Raw genomic sequence first — 11,472 nt, 5'->3', positions numbered from 1 at the left:
CTGAGGGCAGCTCTGTCCTACCTGGTCAGCAGGCATAAGGAGCTTGAGTTCTGGGAGGGGAGGGGTGACAGGAAAGGGAGCTGCCCACTGCCTGGGCTTTTTCTGTCCCACCCCTCCGAGGGCCACCCTCTGCTTCCTTGTTCTCAGGGTCTGTGAGCCACCCCTGAACTCACAGCATGGTTTTTTCTTTGTGTCAGGGTCTCACTATGTAGCCCAGGTGACCTCAGATTCATAGTGATCTGCCTGCCTCAGCCTCCTCAGTGCCGGGATAGCAGGTGTGTGCTACCACTCCTGGCTCATATGAGAACTTTCATTTTTATCACAAGCCAGCTCAAATTGACCCCTTCTCTCATCACCAAAACAGACCTCCTGGTGGCGTGGCCTAGAGGTACTGATTCTATGGCCTTGTGGCCTGCCACCTGCCAGGTCCTGGCTCTGCTGCCGCCGAGCTGTGCCCTGGGCTAGCCACTCGGCCTTGTCCCTTGAGTTCTCATCTGTGAAATGGGGCTACCAACAGTGGTATGTGCTCAGCATGGACTTCGGGGGTTGAGTCCGCAGTGCTGTGCACCCAGGCGCTGGCACACGGGGACCCCACCCCCTTCCTTTTCTGGACCCTTGATGTAGAGGGGCTGGGAAGAGCGGCAGAGCTCCAGGCCAGCCATATCTGGGGACAAAACCATCTCATCTAGGAAGAAAGGAAAACCCCACACATCTCCACCTCCCTTTGGCCCCCAGCAGTCCTGGAGGGCATACTGGCAGGGACTGGCGTTTTCCACCACTGAGCTCTTCTCGGCGGGACTGGCCAGGGAGCTGCTGGCGGCGGGCTGACAAACTTGACTCTGACTTCTGACTGCAGAAAGGGCAGAGGGATGGCTCACTTGTTTTTGAAATGCAAGCTCCCCAAGGCCAGCCGGATGCATGCTATTCTGGAACAGATGACGCCCCCATACCCGTGAGTCTGGCCTTGTGACAGCAGGACTTGAGACATCAAGCAGCCCATGACAGTGCCAGCGGAAGATGGATGGCCAGGCCCGAGATAAAAGCAACACCCAGGGCCGCGGCTGGGTCTGCAGTCATGCTGCCCCTTGGGCTACTGCTGCTGCTGCTGCTGCTGCTGCTGCTGGCCAGCTCCTGTCTGCTCTGGGGCCAGTGGACACACCGGCACCTGCACCTGCCACCCCTGGCCCCTGGCTTCCTGCACTTGTTTCAGCCCTACCTCCCCAATTACCTGCTTAGCCTTGCCCAAGAGCTCGGGCCCATCTACAGGCTGCGCTTTGGGCTGCAGGGTGAGTGCCCGCCCTGCCCTGCACCCCTCTTGCTTGCAGGCCAGCCATTCTCCCGCCCACACCCTCCGGGCTGTGTGAGCTGGCTCACTCTCCCGCAGATGTGGTGGTGCTGAACTCCTGGCAGTCCATTGAGGAGGCCATGCTCAAAAAGTGGGTGGACTTTGCCGGCAGACCCCAGCTGCAGTCCAGTAAGGGCCGGGAAACTCCTTGGGGGAGGACAGGGCCTCTTGCAGGAGGCCCTTGCCAGCCCACACCCCACCGCGGTGTGTCCCCTACTGCAGCCAAGCTGGTGTGTCAGAACTACCCAGACCTGTCACTCGGGGACTACTCCCAGCTTTGGAAGGCTCACAAGAAACTCTCACGCTCAGCACTCCTGCTGGGCATCCGCAACTCCATGGAGCCGCTGGTGCAGCAGCTGACCCAGGAGTTCTGTGAGGTGAGGCCAAGCCCCTCAGCCCGCCCGGCCGTCCCCACGAGGCCTCCATCCCACCAGCCCATGCAGCTCCTGTTCCTTCTCCAGCGCCTGGCGGCCCAGGCCGGCGCCCCTGTGGACATCCACAAAGAGTTCTCCTTGCTCACCTGCAGCATCATCTGCATCCTCACCTTTGGAAGCAAGGTCAGGCCGGCCTGCCCCCCAAAACCCATCCCCCAAAGCCCTCTCAGTCCAGAACTGAAAGCACTGTTCTCTGGCAGGAGGATACCTTGGTCCAGAACATTTACAACTGTGTCAACGACTTGATGGTTGCCTGGAGCCACTGGTCCATCCAAATTTTGGAGCTAGCTCCCTTTCTCAGGGTAAGGAGGAGACCGGATACCCCAGACCCTTGGAAGGGTGGGCTTGGGAACGGCCTTCCCCAGAGCTGACCCCGCCTCCCAGTTCTTCCCCAACCCCAGCATCAGGAGGCTGAAGCGGTTGGTGAAGGCCAGGGACCACATTGTGGTGCAGCAGCTGAGGCAGCACCAGGTGAGTGCACACTGGGCCGGGCTGCCTGCTGGGCAGCACTCGCCCATGGGCTGAGACCTCACTCCATGTCCTCCGCAGGACAGTATGGTGGCCGGACAGTGGAGGGACATGCTGGACTACATGCTCCAAGGGTTGGAGCAACACCAAAAAGACTGGGGCTCGAGGCAGCTCAGGGAAGGACACGTGCACATGGCCACCGTGGACTTCTTCATAGGTGGCACAGAGACCACAGCCAGCACACTCTCCTGGGCTGTGGCTTTCCTGCTCCACCACCCCGAGGTGCGCCCCGGCTCTCTCCTGCTGGTTTGCCCGGGGCTACGGGGGCCCAGGCTGCTCTGCTGAGGCTGGACCCTGGACTCCAGCCTTGACCCTGCTCCTAGATTCAGCACCGACTCCAAAAGGAGATGGATCTTGAGCTGGGGTCTGATTCCTCCACCTCGCCACTGCCGTACAAAGAACGCACACGGCTACCCCTGCTCAATGCCACCATCGCTGAGGTGATGCGCCTGCGCCCTGTGGTGCCCCTGGCCCTGCCCCACCGCTCTACCCAGGCCAGCAGGTGACTCTGAGGGCCAGGTGCTAAGAAGGCCTGGGGGGTCCTGGCCTGCCCCTAACTCCATCTTCCCTCAGCATCTTCGGCTATGACATCCCCAAGGACACAATGATCATCCCTAACATACAAGGTGCTAACCTGGACAAGACAGTGTGGGAACGGCCCCACGAGTTCTGGCCTGGTATGCAGGGAGCCAGGGTGGCGTGGGGTGGAGGGGGCCTGACCTGTCGCCAGCAACGCACCCGCCTCTTGCCCACAGACCGATTCCTGCAGCCAGGCAGGTGTCCCCGGGAGCTGGTCTTTGGCTGCGGGGCGCGCGTGTGCCTGGGCGAGCCCCTGGCGCGCCTAGAGCTCTTCGTGGTGCTGACCTCCCTGCTGAGGGCCTTCACGCTGCTGCCCCTGGAGGACGCCCTGCCCTCGCTGCAGCCTCAGCCCTTCTCCAGTGTCAACCTCCTCACACAGCCTTTTCAGGTGCGACTGCAGCCCAGAGCCCGGGGGGCCCTAGGCCTGCACCAGGGCCAGTGATGGGCAGGACCAGAGCAGCCAGAGCCTCAGTTTCTCATTTATTGCTCCCATACAAATCCCTCCCTCCCCCCTGTAAACATGGTGCTGTGAGATCGCGGGCAGAGAAGGCCTCCCGGAGCTCCTCGGGCGCGACCCCTCAGTGCTCGGCATTAGTGCTGGGCGCGAGAGGTGGCGGCCGCTCAGCCTCCCCGGGCAGGGGGCCGGTAGCCTCTCGGTCTCAGCTTCATTTCCGTGAAGGGGATTGAGAAGTCGAAGCCCTTCCAGTGGTACCAGCTCACTCCCTGGGGAAGATGGCCGCGTGGTCAGAGCTGGGATCTCCTCTGTCCCCACCCAACTCTCTCTAGGGAGGCTCTCAGAAATCCACCTTTTGCCTCCCTGTACTTTCCTGCCCTCAGCCCCAAGGTCCTGAAGTTCAATCCCAAACTGGCCCTGTCCACCCAATAAACCACCTTCCTGAGCCCTGCCAGGTCTGTCAGCATCTGTGACCCACTTCCCGGGGGGCCCTGCATGCCAGGCCCCAGCCACCCCGACTCCACCCTCTGCCCCCGCTCTCACCTGGTGGTCCACTGTGCTGCCGTAGAGCCCGTTGAGGTTGGCGTAGTGGCAGTTCCTGTACCACCAGGCCCCGCGGTAGGAGACGGCGCAGGAGATGAGCAGGTTGTTGGGGTCGCGGTCACGGGCGGAGAAGACACTGCCGCTGTGGTAGCTCATGGAGTCGCCTGCGCGGGAGCGGAAGGCATGAGCAGAGGCTTCCACGCGGGCTCCCCGGGCCGGGCCCCTGCTCACCTGCAGAGCCGTGGAAGCCCTCCAGGTGCAGGCGGTAGTGCTGCGCGGCCGAGTCCACCCGGAAGGAGTCGTACTGGGCGAAAACGGCCTCGTCCCCGGCCCGGAGGTCCACTCGCATGGCGTAGTCACCCGCCTGCGTCAGGCTGTGCAGAGCCTCATTGCCTGCGGGCGAGGGGGCCTCGTAGGGTCCTCATGTCCCCGGGGTCCCAACCCCACCCTGGTTCCCGACCCTGCCCGGTGAGGCACCAACCCAGCCAGAACTCTCCCGAGATGTTGCCGAAGCCGTGCGCGTAATCCTCCCAGTCCCTCCAGAAGTCCGTGCGCCCGTCCACGCGGCGCTGGAACACCTAAGAGGAGGGTGGGCCGGGTCAGTGTCGGGCGTCGCCCCCCAGCGTCGGGCCTGCGCTACCCACCAGCCAGCCGCCCCCGTCGGTCTCCATGTCACAGAAGACGCTCAGGGGCTGCTCGCGGTTGCCGTTGAGGAAGATGGTGGTGGCCCTGGAGGCGCCGACTCCGTTCTGCATCTCCTCGCCGCAGTCCCTCGGGAAGGGCACACGCAGGCTCCCTGCGGGGAGGCAGGGACCGTCTTTTCCAGAACCTCCCCCTGCGGCAGGCCCAGGCCACCCTGCCCAGGCCGGCCCTGTACCCGTGGTGAATGAGGTGGACACCGGCGGCGTGAGGCTCGCACCCCACGCAGCCCGCAGCCGCGCGTTGTAGGGGGTGGAGGGGAAGAGGCCAAGAAGCCTGTGCGAGGTGACCCCAGCCGGGAGCAGGATTTCCTGTGGATGGACAAAGGCCGGTCAGGGCTGGACACTGGGAGCCACGGGCGGTACCCTGCACCACCCCGGGTGTGCTGGGAGTGCACCTGGGTCTGCCCGCCAGGGGTGTCCAGACTGAGCAGGTAGCCTGTGGGGGTCACTGGGGGCTCAGTCCAGGTGAGCAGGGCCGTCCGTGGCGTCACCTCCTTGGCCTGCAAGTCCTGGGGGGCCTGCAAGCCTGGCAGGAAAGGGGCGGGAAGAGACTGCAGTGAGGTCCTGCTGGCCGAAGCCTCCCCTCCCCTCCCCGCCACCTCCCGGCGGTACCGGTGGTGAAGGTGACGCTGGCTGGCGAGGTGAGGTTGCGGCCCCTCTGGCCACGCACAGTGGCCGTGTAGTTGGTGTGCAGCAGCAAGCTGTGCAGTGGGTAGTCCTCGGCGATGCCGGGGGCCGAGCCCTGGAGCGGAGGGGCTAGGGAGCAGGCAGCTGTCAGTTGGCGGCCTCCACTGTCCCCGCTGCCCCTGCCTCCCCCACTACCCGGCTCCTGCACCCCAACCCAGCCCCTCCAAGGGTGCCTTGCCCGCTCACCCCCTGGAGCTGTAACTCGGACACTGTATTTGTCCACAGGGTTCTGCGGCGGCGTCCAGTGCAGTAGGGCCGATCCCTCAGTCAGGTTCAGCGCACGCAGCTGGGTGGGACCGTCGGGCACTGGGGGAGACCAGGGCTCAGAGGAGGGGCTGCTCTCCCGCCTCAGCCTCCCTGGGCCCCACCAGCCTGGCGCCTGGTGCCCCCTCCTCACCCCTGGGTGCAGCCCTCACCCGTGTTGAGGAAGCCTGTGAGGGGTTCGCTTTCCTCAAAGCCCCGCACGGAGACCACAGTCACCTCGTAACGCGCACCCGGGGTCAGCCCCTGCAGGCTGTGGGTGTGGGCCCGGCCATCCACCTGCACACTCTGTGGCTCCCCTGGAAATGGGACAGCAGCTGAGAGGTCACCCCAGAAGCCAGAGCAGTTGGAGGGTGGGTAGGGCGAAGGGCCAGAGAAGCCAGAGCCAGCAAGGACAGGGGCCCAAGGTGTCACCTCCATCTGCCAGCTGGTAGGAAACTTTGAAGCTGTCCACCCTGGATGGTGGTGGTGTCCAGCTGACTCTGGCTGATGTCTCCTGGATGTCGCTGAACTGAAGGTCCCGGGGGCTCTCCAAAACTGGGCACAGGGGCAAAGAGTGATGAGGCATGCAGCGGCAGAGGTGGCTGCCGGAGAGGGTCCCCACCTCCGCCTCCTCTGAGCTCCCATCCTTGGCTGCAGGCTGCTCCCATCCCCACTCCCTAGCCCCTCTGTGGTGGGGGGTGAGGTCCCAGCTGCTGGCAAGAGGCAGAGGCCCCGCGGTGCTCCACCCTACCTGGGCTCAGGGTCCGGGCAGTCCCCTGTATGCTGTCAGCCTTGTGAGGCCCACGCAGCCCGTACAGAGTGAGGCTATACAGGGTCCCAGGTCGCAGATCTCGGAGCACAGCTGAGCGCCGAGAGCCAGGCACCATCAGCTCCCGCTGCATCGGAGGACGCAGATGTGGCTCGAGGGTGCTTGGCATTGGCACCCCAAAGCGGAGCAGGAAGGAATCAAAGGCCCCCAGTGGGGCCTCCCAGTTGAGTCTCAGGGAACTGGTAGTCACATCAGTCACCGATAGCTGGGACAGGCGTGGCCCCGGGTCTCCGGGGGTCTGACCAGCAGGAGGTGGTCCTGTGCAGAGAAGCAGGTGTCAGAAAAGGATTTGGAGACAGTTACAGGCAGATTGGTGGTCAGGGGCAGTTCCCTGTGCCTCCCAGCCCATCGGCCTCCCTCTTAGCACCGTGGATGTGAGGAGGACAAGCTGTGTGGCCTCACCTCCTCAGGTGCCCGTTCCTGCTCTTGCCCCAGGACCACCCCTTTACCTCCCAAGCCAGATGAGGATGGTGAGGCCAGGTACCTGTGCTGCCCTGCGCCGAGACGGGCCCCCAGCGCTTCCCTCCATGGAGCCCATAGAGAAAGAACATGTAGGAAGTGCCAGGCTGCAGGCCAGAGATGAGGACCCTGCTCTGGTCACCGTCCACTAGCAGGGCCTGTGGCTGCCCATCTGTGTCCTCATACTGCACCACAAAGGAGTCGAAGGGGCCCTGGGCAACGCTCCATGACAGGCGCAGGGAGTCTGGCGTGGCCTCAGTCACCGCCAGCAGCCCCAGGCGAGGGGCTTCATGGGACTCGGGGTGCTCTGGGTCTGGGGCGTCCTCTTTTGGGGCTGTGTGGGAAAGGCCAGGGGAGAAGGTAAGCAGGGGGAGTGGGGCTCTGCCCTTTCCCTCCTGCCCCCCAGAGAATGTCTCTGGGATGGCCCAAGGCCGGCACACCCGCCAGGGAGAGGAGGCCAGGCCTCAGGGCAGGAGACCAAGACACAGAATAGGCGCCAAACTGTCTAGAAATCCAAGGGCAGGAGCAGAAAATGAGAGAAAAACCAGACAAAGAAAGGCACCAAATGGTCCTGGGGCTTGCACCCAGAGCCCAGCAAAGGAGCTGACAGACTGGGCCCAGAGACACAGCAGGGGCACCGGCACGAAGGCGCCCCCACCTCTGACAGAACAGCGGGAAGCGAGGCGGGGCCCACTGTGTGCTCACACCTGCACACGAGTGCACACACGTCCACGTGTACATCCTCTGGAGCCACCACTCACCTCAGGGTCACTGTAGTGTGGGACAGATACCCACAGACCCCTTAGTAACTATAAGCTAACCGTGAACAAGGTGGTCCCTTGCCAAACACCCACTGACCCCAAAGATAAGCCTTCTTAAAGGTACATCAAGGACAACAGACAGAGGCTGCACATGGAAGAATTAACATGAGGCAGAGATGCCCGGAAGCCAAGCCAGTGACGAGTTCCAGGTGAAGGGTCACTCAGTCCCTGCAAAAGCATCTGACAGCAAAGGGCCCAAGGGCCCTCACATTCCCAGAGCCCCTCCCAATTCCTTCTTCTCAGGGTGCCTTCCTATCTTCTCCTGCCTCCCCCTCTTTTCCTCTTTATAAATAAAGTGTTTTCCTCTCCTTAAACTTTGTCCCTCTGAGTTTTTATTGCAGCTTAGTGTTGGATCCTGGTAGGTGGCTCGGGACACGCTCTTGCGGGACCTCTCCTCTCTTGCGTCGGCTGCGTCTTTGTCGTCAGGGCTTCTATTTGTTTGGCCCTGCAGAGCCTCGCGTGACTACAGCTGTGGCTTTTTTTTTTTTTTTTTTTGTGGAACTGAGGATTGAACTCAGGCCCTTGCACTTGCCAGGGAAGCGCTTATTCCACTGAGTCATCTCTCCAGCCCCCACAGCTGCAGCTTTTGAGAGGTGACTGGTCACAGATCATGATATTCACCCACGGATTTGTCCACACATGAGTTTAGAACTAAGCGTGGTCTCTGGGGCCGAGGCCTGACGGGCCTCTCCCTCTCCTTCCTCCATCCCTGTCTGCCCTGCCTGGAGCCAGCCGGGAGGTTTGCCCTGGCTGGGCAAGGCTGCCTTGCTAGAAGGAAGAGGGCAGCCAGCTCACGCTGTGCAGGGTGAGGTGTGTAGAGTAGGGAGCCACTGCTGCTTGCGGCCTGGCGCGGCTCCTGCTTTGGGCCAGCTCAGTGAGCGGCAGCAGTGGGACACGGCAGGGACCTCCGCCTGCCAGCCCTGCGTGGCTCCTTCCCTGCCTGCTCACTGGGCCTGAAGAGCCACAACAGCCCCCAGGCTCCGCCCCTCGCTAGGGCCCAGCAGGCAGCCTCACCTGTGGCCCCCAGAGCAGAGACGGGGCCCACGCGCTGTCCTCCCGCGAGCCCGAATAGCAGGAACCTGTATGTCCTGCCTGGCTCCAGGCCCTCCACGATGACCTCGTGCTGGTCTGCGGCCACAGGCACCACCTGCAGCCGTCCATCTGAGTCCCTGTACTGGACCAGGAAGGAGTCAAAGGATCCCTGGGCCACTGTCCAGGTCAGCCGCAGGGTGTCTGAGGTCTCTGTGCTGGCGGCCAGATCCCCCAGGCGGGGAGGGGACGGTGTGGTCTTCTCAAGGGGAGCTGAAAGAGGGCGGGGGCACCTGGTCAAGGCCCCCCACTCAAGGGCCTGGGGACAGAGTGGAGTTGTGCTGGTCCAGTCTCCCCTCTGGGGGCTGCTGCCCAGCCCTTCCTGCCCCCACCCACTCCCATGGGGGTCAAGGGTCCAGTGCATCCATCAAAGATCATCTCATTAATGAAAGAGGCCTAAAAAGTAATTCTTAAAAAATGCAGGAGGATCTCTGTGAGCTCAAGGCCAGCCTGCAATGCATAGTGAGACTGTCTCGAAGAAAGGGGCTGAGGATGCAGTTTCTTCCAGAGGCCCTGGATTTAATCCTTGGTAGTAGAAAAGAAACGGGGAGGCTTGCACAGCGACACCCCAAGGAGGAGAGCGGGCCCAGGCCGTCCAGTGGGCTGCCCTAAACCCATGGCCACCACCTGGCCATCCTCCGCGGCCACTGCCTCCCCAGCCTGCATTAACCTGGGACCAGGACTCTGGGGTGCAGAGGCAGAGGCGGAATGAGCACACAGGGAGACTCCCCCACGGTGAGGTGGAGGTGGCCAAGCTGGGGGCCCACGGCAAGTAGGGCCCCAAGCGTGGCCTCCAGGGAGAGTGAGGAGCACGGAGCAGTGTCCTGGCCCCTTCTGGCCAGCCCAAGTGACCACAGGCTGGGAGCCCTGGAGTCAGTGACCCGCCCAACCTTTGCTAGGGGCTGAGTTGGGCCGAGAGACAGAGGGTTTGTCCGAAGTCTTGTCAGCCAGGCCCTGCCTCATTTTCTGTCCTTGCCCAGGCTGGGGCTGAGGGCCAGGGGGGCTGCTCACGGCCCCCAGACAGTTGGGGGGCACGGTCTCAGGTGTGGCTGCACCACTGGGTCTGGGATTTGACCAAGGTCGGCCTGCCCCAGATTCTGGGCTCTTCCCTCCCTGCACATCCTGGAGTAAAGGACACAGTGCTCATGACAGGCTCAAGGTCGTGTCCTGCACATCAGAGGGACTTACTTTGGCCTTTTGAGCATGACACCAATGCCAAAGATAGACTAAATGTCCCTGGCAGGCTGAGGCCAGAGAAGCAGCAGGGCCTGGGCTCACCTGTGACGCCATCCGCAGAGATGGGGCCCAGCCGCTTCCTGCCTGCCAGGCCGTAGAGCAGGAACTGGAACCTCCTGCTTGGCTCCAGGCCGGGCACGGTGATGCTGCGCTGGTCTGCAGCCACGGGCACCACCTGGGGCCGCCCATCCTTGTCCTTGTACTGGATCTCGAAGGAGTCGAATTCGCCCTCAAGGACGGTCCACGAGAGCCCCAAGGAGTGAGGGGTGCGCTCAGTCACCATCAGCTCCCCCAGGCGGGGTGTGGGTTTCACGTCAGGGACTGGAAAACAGAGCAGTACTCTGAGCGAAGGAAACAGTTGCTTCTTAGGGTGCTGTGGCTCTGGGGTCCTGCACAGGGTGGGGTGGTGGTAGCAAAGAAGGCAAGTGCTCCCAGGATGTGGGGAGGAGGGCAGTGCAGGGAGGAGGGAAGCTCAGGTGAGATTTCAGCGGATGCAAGACACGTGAGGATCACTGCGCCCTGAGGGTGTCTGAGGGGCAGAAACCCGGAATCCCACCAGGGCTGCCAGTGACAGGGCCTAGCTGGAGCCTCGCCCACACTCACGGGTCTTGGTGTCCACTGAAATGGGGCCACGGCGCTTCCCGCCCAAGAGTCCGAAGAGCAGGAACTTGTACTTCCGGGCTGGGTGCAGAGCCAGGATACGGGCCTCGCGGAGATCCCCACTCACAGGAACTGTCTGGGGCTGGCCCTGCGCATCCCGGTACTGTACCAGGAAGGAGTCGAAGGGGCCCTGGGCCACCGTCCACGACAGATGCACTGTGTCCGAGGTCACAGAAGCCACAGCCAGCTCCCCCAGCTGGGGCTCCACCGGGGGCTCTGTGGGCAGGGGGGCTGCAACGGAGCAGAGAGGGCTGAAGGCAGGTAGGACGGGGGTGCAGTCCCTGGGCTGTGAGGCAGACTGGCCCTGCCCAGGCCTGACTGAGGGCCTCATAGCCTCAGTGCCCAGTGCCACACCTGTGAGGACCTCCTAATGCTCGGGACCGGGGCTGCAGGGGTCAGGGCCAGGCTGGCAAAATCCCAGTTAGCAGAGCGGGGGCACAACTGCATAGGCAGCCGGATCTGGAGCAAAGCCTGAGGCTCTAGAATCCCCATGAGGGAGGAGGAGGATGCGAGGGAGAAGGTAACGAGTGCTGCGGAGCTGCTCACGCAGGGGTCTGGGGTCGACAGCCAGGCCGCCACGCACAGGCCGAGGAAGTGGCCAGCAGCAGCACTGGATGTGTGGGAAGCCAGGAGGTTGGGATAGGGGGCCAGAACCACAGGGAACAAAGCAGGGCAAGGCAGGGGGCCCAGGGCCAGAACTGGACCCCACTCACCAGTCACGGCCACAGTGGACACCGGGCCCACGCGCCCGTCCCGGCCGAGCCCGTACAGGTTCATCTTGTATTTGCGCCCCGGAGCCAGCTCCCGCACGGTGGCCTGCCGCTCTTCGCCCCCCACACGCAGCACCTGCGGCCGCCCGGCCTC

The 11,472-nt window shown here is 63.2% G+C and overlaps 2 protein-coding genes across 19 annotated transcripts in view; one reads left to right on the top strand and one right to left on the bottom strand.

Moving 5' to 3' along the window:
- The first annotated feature begins 992 nt into the window (after positions 1 to 992).
- On the top strand, positions 993 to 3,351 carry LOC101567669 (steroid 21-hydroxylase). The gene is made up of 10 exons (XM_004624479.2): positions 993 to 1,286; positions 1,385 to 1,474; positions 1,568 to 1,722; positions 1,807 to 1,902; positions 1,980 to 2,081; positions 2,164 to 2,250; positions 2,329 to 2,529; positions 2,631 to 2,809; positions 2,881 to 2,984; positions 3,063 to 3,351. The coding sequence occupies exons 1-10, from the start codon at positions 1,022 to 1,024 to the stop codon at positions 3,326 to 3,328; spliced, it is 1,545 nt and encodes a 514-aa protein (XP_004624536.2). The 5' UTR covers positions 993 to 1,021; the 3' UTR covers positions 3,329 to 3,351.
- Positions 3,352 to 3,353: 2 nt separating this feature from the next.
- Positions 3,354 to 11,472, bottom strand: part of LOC101567264 (tenascin-X) — a 44,428-nt gene continuing 36,309 nt past the window's right edge. For 16 of the 18 annotated variants that reach the window (XM_023721348.1, XM_023721402.1, XM_023721347.1 and 13 more), the window contains 17 exons: positions 11,322 to 11,469; positions 10,552 to 10,839; positions 9,991 to 10,269; positions 8,638 to 8,925; positions 6,828 to 7,136; positions 6,266 to 6,601; positions 5,947 to 6,069; positions 5,688 to 5,831; positions 5,458 to 5,577; positions 5,197 to 5,340; positions 4,980 to 5,110; positions 4,761 to 4,893; positions 4,528 to 4,679; positions 4,365 to 4,461; positions 4,115 to 4,276; positions 3,884 to 4,047; positions 3,354 to 3,609 (listed from right to left, as the gene is read on the bottom strand). In XM_023721348.1, coding sequence (XP_023577116.1) covers positions 3,508 to 3,609; positions 3,884 to 4,047; positions 4,115 to 4,276; positions 4,365 to 4,461; positions 4,528 to 4,679; positions 4,761 to 4,893; positions 4,980 to 5,110; positions 5,197 to 5,340; positions 5,458 to 5,577; positions 5,688 to 5,831; positions 5,947 to 6,069; positions 6,266 to 6,601; positions 6,828 to 7,136; positions 8,638 to 8,925; positions 9,991 to 10,269; positions 10,552 to 10,839; positions 11,322 to 11,469 — 3,120 coding nt within the window. In that variant the 3' untranslated portion in view covers positions 3,354 to 3,507. The remainder of the gene's footprint in view (positions 3,610 to 3,883; positions 4,048 to 4,114; positions 4,277 to 4,364; positions 4,462 to 4,527; positions 4,680 to 4,760; positions 4,894 to 4,979; positions 5,111 to 5,196; positions 5,341 to 5,457; positions 5,578 to 5,687; positions 5,832 to 5,946; positions 6,070 to 6,265; positions 6,602 to 6,827; positions 7,137 to 8,637; positions 8,926 to 9,990; positions 10,270 to 10,551; positions 10,840 to 11,321; positions 11,470 to 11,472) is intronic. The other 2 variants (XM_023721336.1, XM_023721373.1) reach the window with 1 other exon arrangement.

Source organism: Octodon degus, unplaced genomic scaffold, assembly GCF_000260255.1.
Source record: "Octodon degus isolate 3935 unplaced genomic scaffold, OctDeg1.0 scaffold00005, whole genome shotgun sequence".
Taxonomy (NCBI): domain Eukaryota; kingdom Metazoa; phylum Chordata; class Mammalia; order Rodentia; family Octodontidae; genus Octodon; species Octodon degus.
Note: the sequence above shows the minus strand (reverse complement) of the source record. Positions and strands in the feature narration are given on the sequence as shown.